The sequence below is a fragment of the Protomyctophum bolini genome, assembly GCF_963924005.1.
Source record: "Protomyctophum bolini genome assembly, chromosome: 6".
In the NCBI taxonomy this organism is placed as follows: Eukaryota; Metazoa; Chordata; class Actinopteri; order Myctophiformes; family Myctophidae; genus Protomyctophum; species Protomyctophum bolini.
The window spans coordinates 12486220-12506170 of NC_137867.1; the positions used below are offsets into that span (position 1 = coordinate 12486220).

The 19951-nt window shown below is 41.0% G+C and overlaps 2 protein-coding genes across 2 annotated transcripts; both read left to right on the plus strand.

The window, feature by feature from the left end:
* The first annotated feature begins 190 nt into the window (after positions 1-190).
* Positions 191-9609, plus strand: ykt6 (YKT6 v-SNARE homolog). Its single transcript, XM_080765494.1, has 8 exons — positions 191-358; positions 710-868; positions 2283-2365; positions 2709-2809; positions 3124-3228; positions 5977-6042; positions 6143-6244; positions 7298-9609. The coding sequence occupies exons 2-8, from the start codon at positions 765-767 to the stop codon at positions 7331-7333; spliced, it is 597 nt and encodes a 198-aa protein (XP_080621620.1). The 5' UTR covers positions 191-358; positions 710-764; the 3' UTR covers positions 7334-9609.
* A 1328-nt stretch (positions 9610-10937) lies between these two features.
* On the plus strand, positions 10938-14612 carry myl7 (myosin, light chain 7, regulatory). Its single transcript, XM_080765573.1, has 7 exons — positions 10938-10966; positions 12009-12110; positions 12427-12502; positions 12947-13051; positions 13685-13763; positions 13861-13909; positions 14475-14612. The coding sequence occupies exons 1-7, from the start codon at positions 10964-10966 to the stop codon at positions 14577-14579; spliced, it is 519 nt and encodes a 172-aa protein (XP_080621699.1). The 5' UTR covers positions 10938-10963; the 3' UTR covers positions 14580-14612.
* The last annotated feature ends 5339 nt before the right edge of the window (positions 14613-19951 follow it).

Here is a 19951-nt window from a genome sequence, read left to right on the forward strand (position 1 = left end):
AGTGTCAAGATGTTTTGTGCTTGTTTGTTTTTTGTGTTTATACTTTGTACATTACAAAGTTTAGGAATCGCAAATTCGCAATCACAGGACAGGATCGCAAGAAATCGTGATCGCAACAGGTGGTTTCATTCCGCCAGGAACCTTCGGCGCTCAGTGTGTGTTCCTGCCGGAGACATTGTTCCAATGGACACATGGAGGATCGTGACGTGGTGATTGGTCGTGCGTTGTTTAGTGTTTAACGTAGCATCCCAGTTAGCTAGTGTTAGCTTCGACAGCCTGTTGACATTCGGTGGATATACACACTACTTTTGCCATAGTGGAATAAGAACACGTCTGTTCATTGTCACTGCTGTGTCAGGTGAGGGCCGCGCTGAGACCCGAAGCACGGCGTTAGCCATTTGCTAGCTCTGCTTCCCTTCACTTGGGTTTGAAGAATTAGCTAAGTTCTGTTTAACTCTGCTAGCATAGCTAGCCTAGCTAACAGTGTTTACCGGTATGTTTTATTAACTTCTGCGACCACCATCGTAATTTCTAAGAAAATAAAAGTGTATATTATAACTTCAGCCACCCTCTAACGCTAGCATAAGGTCTAACTATTACCATCCAACTTCGCAGTTAGCGTAGCAGGCAGCAGCATTATGGTTAATGATGGCTCCCTTTAGAGATAATGTTCTCATGTGATTTTACTTGTGTGTCATGTTTTAATCAGATCTCCAGGCCTGTTGATCGCATCTGTGACTGACATTAGCTGATCCAGTGCAAGCATGAAGCTCTATAGTCTCAGTATCCTTCACAAAGGAGCAACCAAGGCGAATCTCCTGAAATCAGCCTATGACCTCTCCTCGTTCAGCTTCTTCCAGCGCTCCAGGTGGGTGTGACTGTGACTGACCACCACAGCGGCAGCCCTTTTGGACTTTAGAATTAGTCGTTTACGTAAAATGTTATACCACATAATACTTAGCACTGGGCCAGAGCGTAGGGAGGAGTTTCGCTCAGAACGGGTTATTCTGGTTGCCATTTTCTGCCTACCAGTAGGCTATAGTAGTAGGCTGCTAGGCTACATTTTACAGCCACACTGTGGAGATATCATATAATGAAATACACACTGTATGTATGGTTTCTTTGATTTGGGTGTCAATTCAATTCAAAGGGCTTTATTGGCATGAGAAAACATACGTTTTGTGTCAGCTGACAAAATAACAACCTTCAGCAACATTCCCAAACACATGTATGCTCTGCTCTCTACCTGTCCTCAAACGAGCATGACAGTGTAATCACAATAATAATGGTCAGATCGCATACAGACTATTATTACTATATAAGATTATTTATTTACTGCCGAGAGAACACATGTTTGACTGATCACTCGTCACTCTCGTGGTGGCCATTTAACTGGGAGAGTGTACAATTGGATCCAAAGTAATTGTAATTGTAAGAACTAAGAACCATTGTGGCTCAAGAATCCACCACTCCTGAATGAAGACAAGTGTCTGGTGCTGGGAGTCTGGTGCAACGCACAGGTGCTGGGCCTGGTGAGACGTAGGAGGGGCCCGGACAGGAGTCAACCCACAGAGCCTAGTCCTTCCATGCGCCAGACCTCCCAGTCCCGGCAGAGTAGTTCGGGAGTGGTGGACGCCTGGACGGTGTGGCTCTGGTCTTTCCCTAATGGGACTGATCGTGCGTAGCTAATGGGACGTAAGTCGGGACTTGATCAATCACCTATGATGTTGCGAGACCCGAAACCCTGATGACTTGGGATACATCACTGAGGATACGTCCCAGGTGCATCCATACAATGTTCTTTTTGTTCTAAGAGTTGTACACCCATGACAGAACCAAATGGACCTGTAAATGGTTCATTTGGTCCTTTTGTACACTGTCACAAAGGGTCCCCTGGTGGTCCCAACACTGACTTAACACCTATTGACAGGAGTTCCCTGCTGTTTTCGATCTACACCAAATATCTTTGCAGAAAAAAGCTGATATACAAGCTTACGATGTTCTAGGAACCCTAGAATATGGATTCTACTAGGGTTCATTCCATTTCAGTTTGCAGTGTTATTTTAGAAAGCATGGACACTGACTGCTGTCCTGTTTTTGTTTGATTGAATACAAAACGAATAACCTAACCTTAACTGCAACATTTAATTTAACAATACAGCAATACAAGAATAACCATGATTATTTTTTAAGGTGTTATAACCTTAATGTGGTTGCATTTAACTTAAGTTATGTTGTGTAATAACACCCATCATATCCATTTCTTGGTTGGATTAATGTAGTGTCCAGGAGTTCATGACCTTCACCAGTGCCTTGATTGTTGAGCGGTCATCACAGGGAAGTCGTGCTTCTGTCAAAGAACAAGGTATGGGGGAGCATTATGCTTATGCGCCAATAAATTAAATTTGACAAACTTAAATACGTACAATGAATGTTATCCTTACTTGATCATTGTTGTAGGGATTAGTCTATCGATTCCTTTTTAGATTCATTTTATAACCGAGAAGCACGTTTTCAATGACTCGATTAACCACTTTAAGCTCTTATTACTATTTATATTACTTTGCACACAACGGTGTCATGTGAAAATCGTGATGCGTTTTGTGAGCTTGTAGATCTTTTAATCGTTTTTGAAACTTTAAGCCTAACTTATGATTATAAATCGATCCATTTACTGTTACACTTCTAATTGCTTCTCCTTCCTTCAGAGTATCTGTGTCACGTGTACGTGAGAAACGACAGTCTGGGTGCTGTGGTGATAGCAGATAGTGAGTACCCACAGAGAGTCTGCTTCACATTGCTAGAAAAGGTGGGTAGCTGTGAATCAATATTCAAAAATGTTACATTGTAGCACTGCACAATGAATTGAAATAAAATCCAAATTGTGATTTCAGCATGTAGAGAAGTGCCAAACTAACTTAAATGCCATAGAATGAGGCCTGAAATGGTACTATAAACACACACCAAGTTTGCCTTATACTGAAATGTGGCAACCACCATGCTAATACTTTCACTAGCATTGCTAATAAATGTGAAAGGCTCACAGAGCTGCTACATATTATTTACAATAATCCAATCTATATAGATGGCTTCAAGAGTGTTGATTGATGCCCACTTCTTCAGGTATTAGATGAATTCTCCAGGCAGGTGGAGAGCATAGATTGGCCTTCTGGGAATCCGGAGACCATCAACTACAAGGCTTTGGATATTCATCTAGCTAAATACCAGGTATGTATGTTTATAAGCAGTTCAGCTATTGGTCGAGGGGTGGGGGTGGTGTAGCTGACGTGTGGATAAAGTCTATGAAGAGTTATTAAACTAGTACATTAGGGCGGGTCATACTTTTTTTATTTTTGAAAATCAAAATGCTTGGGTGTCTATTTTGTGTGTTTTCTTCTGGAGAATTCAAATATGAAATTATTTTTTGGATAGGACAACTCTTACCTACATGAATTTGCATTTTTAAATCACTAATTGTACCCGTTCTACCTCATTTATAAGATTTAAAATCCAAAGGAAATTCTAACATGTGGGGTGTCTAAATTACTTGTTTTTTGATGGAGAATTCAAATATCACATTATTTGTTGGATAGAACAACTCTAACCTACATTATTTTGTACTTCTAAGTTGCTTATTTTGCCCGTTTTAACCTCTTTTTAGGATTTTCAAAGACATAAAGGACATCATTTATATTGACAAAGTCAAATCAAATTTACATTTATTGACAATTCAAGTGCATATCACTGGATAAAAGTACAATGATCAATCATCACTTTCTGAACTTTACAAGGTTGAATAAGTCCTGCTTTGACTCAGCTTTAGACATCAGCCTCCTGCTGGTCTCCTGAGCCCTGATTCCTCCATCCCTCTTTTCCAGAGAAGTAAATAGCAGAAGCCTCAGTCACCATTTTGACCACCCTCTCAATGCTTTGAGTGTGGCAAGGCCAGTTGGGCACCTCCATGGGGGTGTCGATGAAGTTCTTAATCTCTGAGGTGCAGGTGAGAGGTGGCTCTGACACACCTTCTGACCAGCGAATCAATCCACCAATGCTGGAAGCATCATGATTGATCTCAGGTGTACTTCTGGATCTTACAGAGTTGTCTCCCAGCTGAGTGTCTGGGTCTCCTTCTCCCCTGATGGCCAGGATTCTCTCCACCCCCTCAATCCTCTCCTTCTGATCCTTCGAGCACAGTAGTGTTTGGAGGATGGCTTCACTGTGGGCATACCAAGCAGATCTTGTAACAGTTGGCATCACAATGTTCAATACCTGCTTCCTCTGGGACTTGAGACAGTCCAGCTGAAACAGTATGTGCCTAGGCCCTTCAATCCAGGACTCCTTGACCTTCACATTGAACCAACAGGGATAATACACTCCAATTATGTATTCAACAATGTCCTTCAGTTTTGTCAGATTTTTTCCTTTCAGTCCATGCTTTGACACCCAGATCCTGAGAAGTCTGTTTGCTGTGATGAGCCAGCGGCTGTGGTTTACTGGCCCGGCAGGCCAGTGGCAGGTTGACTTCAGTGTGTGTACTGTACTGACTGACTGACCCCAGGCCAGTGGCAGGTTGACTTCAGTGTGTGTACTGTACTGACTGACTGACCCCAGGCCAGTGGCAGGTTGACTTCAGTGTGTGTACTGTAGTAGGGACAGTAAACCACAGCCGCTGGCTCACCACAGCAAACAGACTTCTCAGGATCTGGGTGTCAAAGCATGGACTGAAAGGAAAAAATCTGACAAAACTGAAGGACATTGTTGAATACATAATTGGAGTGTATTATCCCTGTTGGTTCAATGTGAAGGTCAAGGAGTGCTGGATTGAAGGGCCTAGGCACATACTGTTTCAGCTGGACTGTCTCAAGTCCCAGAGGAAGCAGGTATTGAACATTGTGATGCCAACTGTTACAAGATCTGCGTGGTATGCCCACAGTGAAGCCATCCTCCAAACACTACTGTGCTCGAAGGATCAGAAGGAGAGGATTGAGGGGGTGGAGAGAATCCTGGCCATCAGGGGAGAAGGAGACCCAGACACTCAGCTGGGAGACAACTCTGTAAGATCCAGAAGTACACCTGAGATCAATCATGATGCTTCCAGCATTGGTGGATTGATTCGCTGGTCAGAAGGTGTGTCAGAGCCACCTCTCACCTGCACCTCAGAGATTAAGAACTTCATCGACACCCCCATGGAGGTGCCCAACTGGCCTTGCCACACTCAAAGCCTTGAGAGGGTGGTCAAAATGGTGACTGAGGCTTCTGCTATTTACTTCTCTGGAAAAGAGGGATGGAGGAATCAGGGCTCAGGAGACCAGCAGGAGGCTGATGTCTAAAGCTGAGTCAAAGCAGGACTTATTCAACCTTGTAAAGTTCAGAAAGTGATGATTGATCATTGTACTTTTATCCAGTGATATATACATGCACTTGAATTGTCAATAAATGTAAATTTGATTTGACTTTGTCAATATAAATGATGTCCTTTATGTCTTTGAAAATCCTAAAAAGAGGTTAAAACGGGCAAATTATGCAACTTAGAAGTACAAAATAATGTAGGTTAGAGTTGTTCTATCCAACAAATAATGTGATATTTGAATTCTCCATCAAAAAACAAGTAATTTAGACACCCCACATGTTAGAATTTCCTTTGGATTTTAAATCTTATAAATGAGGTAGAACGGGTACAATTAGCGATTTAAAAATGCAAATTCATGTAGGTAAGAGTTGTCCTATCCAAAAAATAATTTCATATTTGAATTCTCCAGAAAAAAACACACAAAATAGACACCCAAGCATTTTGATTTTCAAAAAAAAAAAAAGTATGACCCGCCCTACTAGTACATCAACATGTATGTTTGCAGAGTAGATTCTGCTGTTTAGACTAAAGGACTAATTTTGCTCAATTTCACAAATATGTTGTGTCTCTGATCCACATCAAATACTTATAGTAACAAGTACTTTATTGAATGATTTTGCTAACAGAACCCCAGGGAGGCAGATGCCATGACAAAAGTGCAGGCTGAGCTGGATGAGACCAAGATCATTCTTGTGAGTCATCAACTTATGACATTTCATAACCGTGAGGCGTGAGCTAATAACTGCACGCCATCTAGCTCATTTAAAGACTTGATTATGTATTTTTTGATAGCATAACACCATGGAAAGTCTACTGGAACGAGGGGAGAAACTGGATGATCTCGTGGCAAAATCAGAACATCTGGGAAACCAATCCAAAGCCTTTTATAAGACTGTAAGTACTGACGTCAGCTGACAAACGGGGCTTTTCCACTGCACCGTAGGATGCTTCTAAGAATGTCTAGTAACTGTTGCATTTCCATTTGCACGGAGCTGTTGAACTTGTGTTGGTTTCCTAACGGGGCTCAACACAGCCAAAGCGTGCCCGTGGGAGGGCTTAATGACGCAGGTGTTCAGTGGGGGACCGCATGTAATTCAGACAGGGCACTAGTCCGACATGCGTCCGCTCCCGTGCTTGCGGCTATTGTTAGTTTAGGAGATGAGGTGGGTTGTCATTTGTCGGACCAATGACTAGTCTGAACAACGTACTGCACCCGTTCAGTGATTGGTTTTAGGTTCTGCTGTGGGAAAGCACTAATGAATGATGCACTACTTCTGAAAGGCTACTGAACAATTGAGGAGACGATATGGCATTTCCAAATCCACAACTATTCAAAAAAGACTACAGTTAGTATCATTTATAGATACCCAATTGCATGTTATCACATGATTATAGAAAATGGCTCAGGCTCTCGCCAGACACATTATTTTATATGTTTTTGTGTAAAATACAGCACTAGGTTGCATCAGTATGTTCAATTGATGCCAAGTTTGAACATAATTAATAATTAGGAAGGGTTGTATCAGCTGAAATAGAACATTGGCATAAGTTACAACTTCAATCGTACATCTATTCAATAGACTGTAGATTACTGACCTGCTGTCAGAGATGATAGGCTCTGTGCTAGAGCCCTGCATCGGGAGTGGGATCCCACAGGACCCAACGCAAATGTTCCGTGCAAGTATTTAACATACCTGCAGTCGGGAACAGACGGTCAAGATAAAACCAGCGGGCCCCGGTGGTTTTAATGTTATGTTATACACTCAACCCTGTCAATTGAAAAATAATGTCACGAGAGGCATCAACACTTTTGTTTTGTCAAGGCATAGTGTGTGCATATGGGTCAAGTCCAATTTCTCTATTTTGTCTCTCCCTATCTCTTCATTGTTTGTGCTTGACCCATGTCCCTACACCTTCACCCCCCCCCCCCCCCCCTCCCACACACAGGCACGGAAGCAGAACTCATGTTGTGAGATCATGTGATGCTGCTGCCTAGTCCTCACGGCCATGCCTCTCTCTGCCTTGCTGCTCTTCCTACAACTCCCATCATGCACCAGCCACCAACTCTCAGCACAAAGGGACAGAATGGATACTGTCCACGCCCAGGGTTATAAAGGGTCGAGGCCAGAAGGAGGTGGAGGTCTACATGTGAAACCTCTGGATTCTGACTGATGGGGGTTGAAGGACTGATGGGGTTCGGTCAGGGGATATGATTTTATTTTAAACTCCTAACATCTTTGTGGTGTTCAATACCAGCCGAGGACAACGGTGTGATCTTGTGTATTGGTGGTGTGATGTAAGAAAAAAAAATGTTTTCAAACTTTCATCTGTATTCAGATTGTATGAAATTCTCTCAGCGCATTACTTTAAGGCAACCTTGACAATCTGTAATTGTTTCCATTAATTGTCGCTACTAGAGAGTTAAATCCAGTGGGAGGGACGTTTCTGTTTCTTGTTCAGCCCACTAGATGGCCCTGTTTATTTGTGCCTGTATCATGGATTTAGGTTATTTTTTCAAATGGCCTCACAACTAGTTCATGCAGGCTAAAGGCCATACTCCACCTCTCACCTTTTCGGTGGTTTGTAAAAACAGATGTTGGGGTGAGCCGTGAGTCGCTTATCAGTTATCAGTTATCACCACGGCATGACGTCATGCTGTAGTTTCCGGTGGTCGGCATAGCACCTAAAACGAGTATGAATAGGCCATAAGACAGCAGAGACTGTTCTTATGTGGTGGGCCCCACGGTAAACATGATGCATTGTACACAGTGGTACACTTCCTCTCCATATTTTCTTTGTTTTAAAGTTGCGTTTTCTTGCATCTCCCCCTCTCATTGTCTTAAGTGAAGTCTTAAACATTCCCATTTGAAATTACTGTTATTGATGGATGTTGGAATTTGTTAGCGGTATCTTGGATTGACCTGAAATTAAGTGGAGAACTGAGTGTTGAAATGCAACACTCACTTTCTAGTTCCCTAGAGAAAGCCTACGATGCAATACAATGTCCTCTGTTTCTACACTCCTTACAGTAGCCCTACCTTTTGATTGCCATCCTTTTATTTTGGGATCCTAATGGCAAAATCTGCTCCCTGACCAGCTGCCTTATATAACAGATGGATTCACAGTCTTTCCTTACATCGTTGTACAGGTCTTGAACTGATTATGTGCTACAGGTTGTAGCTGAATGACAGCAGTATTCATTGCATAGCAAAAACTATGATGACAATGGGTAATAGGCTTGTGCTGTTTGACCCCTTTCTAAAGGCCGATTCATACTCCTATCTTACTGCTGTTTCGGGCAGTGCTGTAGTGCCGAAATGATTTCGGCTCGTCAGAAATTTTCAGTAGCACCGAAGAGACGACGTACCCCCCCCCCCCCCCCCCCCGGAACCTCAAATGACGTCACATTTTAGGCTCTACAGAGCCGAACCGACTTTTATTCAGCTCTAAAATAGGAGTACGAATCGGCCCTAAGCGCCACCATATTTCTATTACTTATCAGGATCATGTTTAAGCCTGTGGGGCTTGCAAAAAACTGATCTACAAGCTCACAACTTATTATCCTGTAGACCAGTTGCTTTTTGTCAAGCAACATTGTATGTATTACGGACAATAGATTAAGCTTTAAGCACTTGGAAGTGCATTTGGGTGGATCTCATCTTTGAGTCCCAAATGCATGTGTTCCCAGCTCTAACCCTAAAGGGACCCTGGGAACATGGGGATGATCCCTTTGGTTTGACATCCCTTTGGCTTGCAGTAAACTGTCAATTTATGCCTTTGGTAATCTGAATTTTTAGACATCTATCCACTTTATTTCTGTAGTGTGTATGACTTTTGCTTGTGTACAGTATTTGTATAACTGCAGTGATGTTTGTGAGACTGTGATTGTGTGTGAAGACTGTTGCTTTTTACTGCTTTTACAGTATAAATATTCTGTGCAGTAGCTCTGCAGACTGTCAATGGCTTCTCGTTGGACGAGCAACGATTTCTCAAAATAATATTTCCCCTGTATATAACATCAATGTCCTATATGAAATATATCCAAGGGTGATTGTGAACAATTTTTAAAAGGATTGGTTTTCCCCTTTCAAATATTTTCTTTTTTTAAATGGGCTGAATTCGATCACTTTGATTAGTGGAGTAAAGCAGTTTCGCTGTGGAATTTTGTGAGATCTACATGAACCGACTGAGCTGCAATTTATTGACCAGATATCTTAAGCAAATTTAAAGCAAACATTAAAAATAATAAATATATCCTACTTATTTAGATTTGGACTCTTCTGTTGCTAAAACTAAACTCGGAACATGTTTTGGTTTTCTATTACTATTAATAATCTAAAGTGGAACTAACTCTAAGTCTGATCATTTGGTTTGTTTAAGTCTCAACAAATACGGTAATTCACTAGTTCACAACATAGTTCTCAACATTTAAATGTTAGCTATGAAGTAAATGGACCTTTGAGTCTAACTCAAGTGTACAAAATGAATGGACCCTTCCATTTGTTTTCATCAATTTAATTCTGTACTGACTGTTAGAAAAGATATTAATAAGGGGGAAGTCTGTGGCCTAGCTAGTGCATAATCAAACTGCAAAGTTCTTTGTTTACCCAGGGAAGTGGACTAAGCTCGAGATGCTTGTTTACAGCCACTTCTGTAACTCAAACATTTGACATTTGTTGTCAGGCATCTGTGTTGGCTAAACCATCCCAACCATGAACTTAGGAGGGCACCAAAGATCACAGGTGGAGCCTTCTCTGTTTGGAGAAAGAAGTAAAACACGTATCACAACACAATCATGAAATAGCCTACATTTTCCCACGTGCTTGTAGCTCATCAATTTGTTCTATTCGTCGTGCAGGAAGTATTGGGCCTGTCTTGTCTTGTGTGCACGCATGTATTTGGGAATGACTCATGTGTACTCATGCAGTATGTCCCAGGCCATTTCACAAGATTTCAAATGTATACAATGTCTAAACATTGTTGGAAAATAGCAGATCTACAAACTCACAATGTGTCACATCGCAACGCATTGTAAGCTTGTAAATCGGCTATTTTCAAATGGCCGAAATGTCTATACGGCTGAAGTGGTTCATGTATAGGCCTATTTTGTAATAACAGTCTAAATCTACAAAGTAACTAGTAAGTAACATTTTCAAATAATTGCAGCAGAGTACAAGTATAATATTTGCTTCTGCGATGTAGTGGAGTAGATGTAAAAGTACTGACATTTTAAAATACTCAAGTAAAGTAAAAAAAAACCCCACAAATATTGTACTCAAGTACATCACTGCCTATAGCTCAGCTATTCAAGAGGGTATTTGGCAGGGTAGAAATGGCTTACGTCCCACCAGCGTTTGTCCCTTGCATATTCTATCCCACCATTGCGCTCTCCTTATCTCTTTTTTCCAGACCAGAGGAATCCTTGGTTCTTCAGTTCTTATCAGGCCCATTAAGAGAGAGAGAGAGACAGAGGACTAAGGGAGCCATGTAAGGGACTATGTTGCCCACCAGAGTCTATTATAGGCAGCAAGCAGATAACATGAGCCATACATAAACTGTCCCAAGTATCACACCTAGCCTGGGAGCCAACTGATTTATAACACTCCTACAGACATGGTAAGTAAATTAATATCTCCAGAATGTGACGATCTTTTCCTTCAAAGAATGTTGGAAAATAATGACCTCTCTAGCCAGAAGTGTTGTTTAATGTGCAGATCATTCATTTCCTGCTTTCATCATGACTGATTAGGGGCAAATGGTCAAACAAAGACTTTTTTTATCTTGCATGCCCGAAGAATCTTTTCTATTCCAGTTGGAGTAAATATATGCTTTTTGATAGTTTAAATGACTTGATATGCTGCCTGAGAATACAACTGAATGGTGATCAAAAGCTTTTTGGAGGTTGTAGTCATTATCTTCAAACTCATACTGTAGAATACTGATGCAGTCATATTGGATTTGATTGACCTTGGGCTGGGTGTTGGGGGCTGTTTATGGTACATGTAGCATCTTGTAGTATTTGCGCCGCATGACAGTTCTGTCCAGTGTTCGATCATCGGTGGGAAATGGTTTTTATCCCTGCTGTTAATATCACAATTTACCAATTTAATTAAAACGTCTAGTGTGTTAACCAATTGACCTTGCAATTGGGGGGGGGGGGGGGGGGGGGAATCTGTCAAAAATAAAAAATAAATGTTATAAAAAGTAAAGTGGTTGCCCGGAAAACAGAAGGTGTGTAGACCTTCAAGACACTTAACCACTAACTGCTCCTCGAGCACTGCATAATAGGATGGATAGAATAGAATAGAATAGACTTTTTATTTGTCATTGCACACAAAGCATACACTGAGCATACAACGAAATTTCTAGGGAGCTCCCACATAACCGTAGTACATAAAAACACTAACATAACACGATAAATGCAGAGGACAAATTATACAGTGGCATGTGCAAATATACAGTGACAGGACCAAATTATTCTTATCATTCGCAAGTGTTGTGAGCTAACAGATTGACTATTTTTTGCTATTTGTCGTACGGAGAAGTATAGGCTATAGTGGTTAAGGAAATGTCCCTACTCCCTACCCCACTAGTATCACAATTCTTCACAAATCAAACCCTGGTGGTATTGTATGATTTCTCTTTGTATGGGTTTCAGGCAAGTAAGAAGTCTGCTAATAAGAGACAGAGGGGAGCTCAGAAGACATGCTCCAATGTCTTTTCCATGTTTGAGCAGTCTCAAATACAGGAGTTCAAGGAGGTAAGAGTGCCTATGACAAACCAGACACTGTTTCAAATTTGTATGTATTGCAAATCATCAATCACAATTACAAATCGTCTCTGTCGGGTAACCTCATATGTCCAAAACTGTTACTTCTCAGGATTCAAATTCAAAAGTAGCACATCTACAAGCTCAGAATGTGTTGCTTGTGGATCTGCTACTTTTGACGCTTTTGTCTGAGGCTGTATAGTATGATGATCAATTAGGGACTGGAGATAGGAGGCTTTTGCCCGAAAATAAATCCAAATTCCATCAAATCAGATGAAATGGCTCCACACTGTATTCCTCCTTGCAGGCTTTTGGCTGCATTGATCAAGATAGAGATGGTGTCATTAAAAAACAAGACCTGAAGGAGACATATGGACAGCTGGGTAACTATTTAATACATTTTTTTTAAAGCTTAATTGTCAAAGTCTATGAAGCAGTGGTTCTCTATGAAGCAAGGGCCCCAGCTAAATGTGAACAACTTTAACCCTATTGTATACTCGGCTATTCAATAGTCAAGCTACATACAAGCTCACACCTCGTCACAGTGTGACACGTGAGCTTGTAGATCAGCTCTTTTTGGTCCACAGTCTGTGGCTAAATATGACGTAGGCTACATGTCAATTTCGCGGCCCTTGACATGAAAATGTTTGCGAACCACTGATATGAAGGATAACATTGTCTGGAGTCATCTACAATTGTCGACCTCCTCGAGGTGCATTGTCAACTGCTGCCAAACTGGTGGTTTCTCGTCCCATCATGATTAAATAAGAGAGTGTGTGTGTGTGTGTGTGTGTGTGTGTGTGTGTGTGTGTGTGTGTGTGCTCCAGGAAAGCTCAATGTCAGTGACGAGGAGCTGGATGGGATGTTGAATGAAGGCAAGGGTCCCATCAACTTCACTGTGTTCCTGACTTTGTTTGGGGAGAAACTTAACGGTGAGATCACTGGGGTCACAGCAACCAAAATGCACTTTGGGCTTTAACCACCTTATCCATGGTCATACAGGTTCTCCAACCTACAGCATCTTCATAAACAGTAATTGGTCCTCGGTAATTCTAAGGGCCGATTCGTACTCCTATTTTACCGTTGTTTCTGCGCTGTAGTGCCGAAATGATTTCGGCTCGTCATTAACTTTCAGTAGCACCGAAGAGCCAACTTTAGGACGGTACCCCCCCCCCCCCCCCGAACCTCAAATGACAAATCTACAGAGCCGAACCGACTTTTATTCGGATCTAAAATAGGAGTATGAATCGGCCCTAAAGTCTACTTGGTCTGTGTGGAGGGCTGTGAGGAGTGGACATTTTTGAAGTATGCCTAACAATGACAGGGCAGGTTTGGTCATGTCAAACAAGATTTCAAAACGGTTAACTGTTACGGATTCAAAAGCAACAGAAATAGCTTGTAGATCTGCTATCGTTCATACTTGTGTGTGTCACTGTATAGTATGATCAATAGGGAATTTGATTAAGGAAAAACAACAACATTATGTTAAACTATGGAGATAAGAGGTTTCTGCCCGACAGTGATGATATTTGATGCTAATCATTTCTTGGGGTTATGCACTGCAGGTACTGACCCTGAGGAGACTATACTGGCTGCCTTCAAGCTTTTTGATCCCAATGCGACGGGATTTGTCAACAAGGATGAGTATGGTTGCCATGGTTTTAGCTTTTTCAATGAAAACAATTATAAAACATAATATACAATAGGCTAATTAGTTTATTCCTCCTTTGATTTCTTGCAGGTTTAGGCGATTACTGATGAATCAGGCGGATAAATTCACAGCAGAAGAGGTTTGCATACTATGTTTCAGAAATGACTTCATAAACCCCTGTGCTGCAATGGTCATCATCAGTCTGTTTCAGTGTTGATTTTGACATTTGATTTAGTTTAGTCATATTTTAGTCATCTGAAAAGTTTTAGTTTTAGTCGACTAAATAAAATCTAGTTGATTTTTGCCAACAAAATTTTACTTTGGTGAGCCTTGATGGTGTAATGCCTGATGCATGCTAAAAATAGCCGATCTATAAGCTCACAACACAACACTTGTGTGCAACACCCACAACACTTGTGTGCAACACCCAAGCGCAAAAAAAAGGAAAACCACTTGTCTTTTAGTTCCACTATAGTGCCTCCTTAACATTTTAGTCTAGTTCGTAGGCCTATCTGTTGACAACATTGTCAATATATTTCGTCACCATAGCTTCTTTTTTATTCAGTTTTCGTCAGTGAAAAAAGGTAGTCGACGAACATTCTTTGTCATAGTTTTAGTCGCCGAAATCCACACTGGTCTGAGTCCGTTTCCATGTTGTACCTTGTTAACTTCACCTGCCGCTGTCTCCACGGTGACCTTTGCAGGTGGACCAGGCGTTCTCGGTAGCTCCTATCGACGTGGCGGGGAACATCGACTACAAGTCACTCTGCTACATCATCACGCATGGAGACGAGAAGGAAGAATCCTAAAGATTTCAATTCAATTATTTGTTGTGTTTTTACATGCAGAGCACTGCAAAGTCAGTCAATGGCAATTCCCAACCTATGTGGGCCTGGTAGGACGGTGTCAAGATGAAACTAGGATTTGAATGTACATTCATATTTGAAACAATAAAAAATAAATCATTGTATTCTTTCTTGAAAACATTGGAAAAGTGAGTTTTCATTGTGATACCCTATGCAACTCTAAAAAGAAACATTCTGGATAGTCACTCTAAAGCAACAGTATTCCCTGGTCTAAATGTTCATAGTGACTTCTCGAGTCCCCTCAACAACAGGCTACTCAGCCACAGTGTTTGATTTTGTCGACGAAATGTTACTCTACTACCTTTTTTCACTGATAAACTAAAAACAAAATAAAAATGAGGCTTGATGACTACCGGTATTTAAGACTAAGGGCTGTATTTTGCGTGTCTTAACTACCAGGTCTTATTCCCTAACTTGAGTAAACTAAAGACCTGGAGGCGTGATCAATGCTCTTTGGCCACTCAGAATAGCCAAATGGCATTGATCACGCCTCCAGGTCTTTAGTTTACTCAAGTTAGGGAATAAGACCTGGTACTTAAGACACGCAAAATACAGCCCTAAGTGTATACAGTACTGTGTATACAATTTCGTCAACAAATATAAACTAGACTAAAATGTTAGGGAGGGACTAGTGGAGAAGAGATCCAGTAGAACTAAAAGACAAGTCATTTTATGTTTGGTTGCACCTCGGGTGTTTGCGCTCTGAAAATAGCGGATCTTCAAGCTCAGTTTGTAGATCTATTTTCAGCATGCAACCAAGTGTAAAATCAGCCATTGCGACACCATCAAGGCACCGCCAAAACACATTTGTCAACTGTAGATTTAGTCGACTAAAATCTTGCGATATTTAGTCGACTAAAACTAGACTAGCACTAAAACATTTCAGACGACTAAAACTAAATTACCTTTTACTCAAGACTATGACTAAAACTAAATCAAAATTTGCTGTCAAAATCAACCCTGCTCAGCCAACTTGTAAAATTATCCTAAAACAAACAAAAAACCTCCAAAGAGCACCTGTTACTGTTTTCTATTATGTAAGGACCCACAAAGCACTGCTGCTTCTTTTTTCTGCTCCCTTATTGTAGTTTACTGACGTGTGCAAATGTTTGCCCATTTATAAATAAGACCTCAGAGTTTACATTTCTGCTACATCTTCTTCATGATGGTTGAGTGATTCTGATGAGAACACCAACGTCACTTCATAGTGATATTATTGACTCATGACTCATGTGGGAACCAACACACGGGCATCGATCGAGAGGACGTCCCACACCTACCTACGTGGACGTACTAAAGAAAGATGCTGGTGCGGAAAGCACAAAGGAGCTGGCCAGATGTATGGAGAACCGAGATGACTGGAGACGCCGATGGAGGGCTCGTCTGAGGACGACGTAGAGATGTAACAGAACTGGCAGGATTGCGTGTAAACACAAACATTGTCCTAACACAATTGAATGCCACTGACATTGAATGGCCAGTTTTGAGTGTTTGTGCAAACACAAACATTGAATGCCATTGACAATGGATGGACAGTTTGGAGGTTTGTGTAAACACAACCATTGTGTAAACAAAACAAAAGTGAGATGATGTATGATGATGTATAATGTTACTATCGCCCCTCACTTCACACTGGTGTGATTTTTGAGGGGCGCTAGCCCTTCCTATATACAGGTTTAATGTTTGTTTTTAGTTCAATGTTTGTTTTAAAAACGTGTTTATCCGCTCCCTCTTGGACGGAACTACAGGCAGTCTTTTTTAATAAAATCAAATCAAACTTTCACCCACTTCTAGTGGTCAGAGGCCAAAATTCCCAATATAAAGGGTGTTCACAGACACCTGTTTGGGGTTTTAGGAACAGTTTCTGAGACATTGAAAAAAGGAAATCCCATTGGGATAAATAGGTTTTAACATTAAACAAAGACCATTATCTCTTGAACCAAACGTCGGAGAAATATGTCTCTTGCACCTTTAGAAGCACGTGTTTCAGACCTTTCATTTTAAATAAGCTAACCCTATGGTTAGTAGTGTTACGCAGAGAAATATGACTTTTGGTCACGTTCTGACCATGTGATTGTGGCCTTTGTTGAATTTTCTACAAAGTTGTACAAGTCCATATGAAATCACACTCATGGCATCAGGTGCGTCTTTGAAAGGCCTTTCTTAGTGTATGTGGTTCAGTGCTATAGTATACTCCAAGCTGGAGAAATAAATACAAAACTAACCCTTTGAAACTTGTAAACATTGCAACTGACAGATCATGCTAAGGGTTCAAATCTGGTTAACTAGCTTGTGCTCCTTATTAGGCTGCACACCTGCTGTTCATTCCTGATTGCAGGTGTTGCCCCGCCCAACACCCCTATAAAAGCCTTCCAGTACCTCACTCCTGCTTCCTCAAATTCTCACTCACTCAGTCAATGCAGCACAGAACAGCGGCATGTCCTCAATGTCCTGTTACAGTTACACTCATGTGATTTTTAGTTTAGTCGTTTTTAGTTGAGGAGAGTGGTTAGAATGGTCCTATGTGGGACTTGCCTAGCTCCTCTCCTTTCTTTTCTCTTCCATTTTGGCTGACATATCCAGTCACTTTTGGTTCTTTTTCTTTGATTCCTGAGTTTAAATTCTACTTTAAAATGAGTTATTCTGAAGGAAGTGCATGTCATGAGTGACTAAGACATATTTTTCACTCTGCCCAAATTAAATCCATTGAATCTATTTATTAGCATTAGTTTTTTGGTCAACTCAAGATTGAATCAGAGCAGTGCCATGGGCTAATAGTCACTGGCGGCATGTGCTTCCAGTTGTCTAATTGTGCTGTCCTGATTCTACCAATGCCTTCAGTATAGTTCTCAAACTTTAGTGCCAAGGAACCCCCAGAAGTGAACATTGATTCAATATTCAACATAGTTTGAAAGAAAAGTTAAATAATGGCTGATCTACAGGCTTACTTTCAGTGCAGTCGCTATTTTTTTCAGAGCCATGCACTGTTGTAAAGAGTTTTCAGAAAATCATATGTTGCTGTATTGCTAAAATCCCAAAAGACAGATGCTTTCCCGGTTTTAATGGGTTAAAGTAGTATGCTGGACCAGTGTGGTCAAAGTCTTATAAAGTATTATACACACTTTAGTTAGCAGAGCAGTGTGTTGGACATTGTATAAAAATTGAACATTTCAAGTCACTTATCATTGTGGTAATATTAGTCTGGGGGGGACATAGACTCTATACCATATAATCCACTTAAAGTATACTATTTTAGTTCCATTGATCCATGCCAGAACACAATCAATTGATCATTAAATGAACCATGTTCAAGCTGATTAGCTATAATAGCTATCTATCAGCAATCATTTGTGGCCATGTTCAAAATATCTAGATCACCTCTTTAATAGGCTATGCCTTTGAGAATAAAGAGTTGTGCTCCTCATAGGTTTGTTTGTTGTCTGAAACAGATCTTTGCAGGCGGCCTTCACTTCAGGCCTTGACAGGATCCTACTAAACCTCAATCAAAAAGCAATAACTGAATGTAGAGTAGCCTACTATAGTAGTATAGGCCTACCCTTGCTCAAGTTAGGCTTGTTCCACTGCATCAACTAGAACTAAAACTAACAAAAACTTTAATTGTATTGTCTCATCACAGATTTATCTTTATGTTTATGAAATGATCCCCATTAGACACACAAGCCTGTCTTCCTTGATTTATTTCAGGGTGGCGTATAGTCTTACTATAAAATTTGAGTAAATCCTTAGTAGCACTGCGTTAGATAGGCCTATAGAAGAAAAATATGTTTTTATTTGTATTTTTCATACAAACTCCCAATCTCCCATAATTTGGTTTTCCAAAGAGGGGAGAGTGGGAGACAGAAAGAACAAGGGAAACAGGTCAAATAGGCCTTTTTTGTTAGGTAGGCTACCATGATGTAAACTCCCCAACCACCACCAATTCAGGGTCAGTGCCCGGCCACTATAGTGCCAGTGGACTGACGAGGAGTGCTGTCCTGCAGTAGCTGCGGCAGTTTTTTGGAATCTGGACCGGAACCAACGCCATGTTTAATTTATATGTATTAAGTCGTATGACGGCGTCGCCGTTCATATTTGGTCATGACTCATGATATAACAAAATATGAACTTGAAGATTGCGCGCCGACAATACCCTATGGCTATTATATTTTCAGCGCGCGACAGTGCGACACCCTTGTAGGCTACTTCTACACCGACGTGGGGTTTAAAATACTGTTACTATGGCTACGACAACAGACCCTCTGAACTCCACAGCCTGACACATTTTCAATCTCAGACAAAATCTACAGAAGGCTAGTTCGCAGACTACAAGACAAGCAGAGAGGGTGTTCTTTGCAGTGTGTTACTTCAAGTTCAACTTCATTGAAGAGGTCATCGTGACAACAAAAGTATTTGGCGTTTATTTTTCTGAAATGTAGCAGCCTGCATAGTCAGAGACAGAGATGCCCATATCCTCCGGAGCAACAGGCAGGGTGGATGTAGGAATTGATACATCCATAGCATGGACACCAGACGGGTTGAAGAGTAAACCTGTTAGTAAGAACTGTGATTCCTATCTGAAACGGTGGGTACGTTTGACTTGGCTTTGTCATCAAACCTGTAGCTGTAAGAGCCGTTTCATTCACTCAACCACCATTTTTTTGTGGAATTGGGAACTATATAATTATGCCATTAGAATGCATTTTCGAATATTATTTTGTGAATTAAAAACAAATCATGTTTTCTTTATAATCTTCTACGGTGAGTTATCTATGCCAGTGGTTCCCAAAGTGGGGTCCGGGGACCCCTATATGGGTCCTTGAGGGAGTTCAAGAGGGTCCCCAGCTAAATTATAGTTAGGAAACAAATGGGCCCTTAGGGTCTGTAACAGTGTACAAATGGAACCAAATGGACCATAACGGGTCAATGCATTTGGTTCCATTTCTACACTCAGAGTTAACTTAACATTGATTTTACAATATAAATTGGGGTCCCAGAGATAGAAATGCCATTAAATGGGGGTCCTGAGAATCACTGCTAAAGCCGTAAACATCTTATGGCATATCTTATTAAATGGGGGTTCGCTGTCTAATTAGTGTCAACTTGGGGGGTCCTTGACATGAAAAAGTTTGGGAACCACTGGTCTATGCAACTACATGTGCTATATAGGCTATACTGTTGAATATGCGATGAGTTTAGAACAATTTCATACATGGCCTACCAGACAGAAGTTCCTCTTACAGGCCAACTACAGATTTATGGTCTTACAATTCTGAGCAGTGAAATACAACATAAATAGCAACCAGTTTGTCATGTGA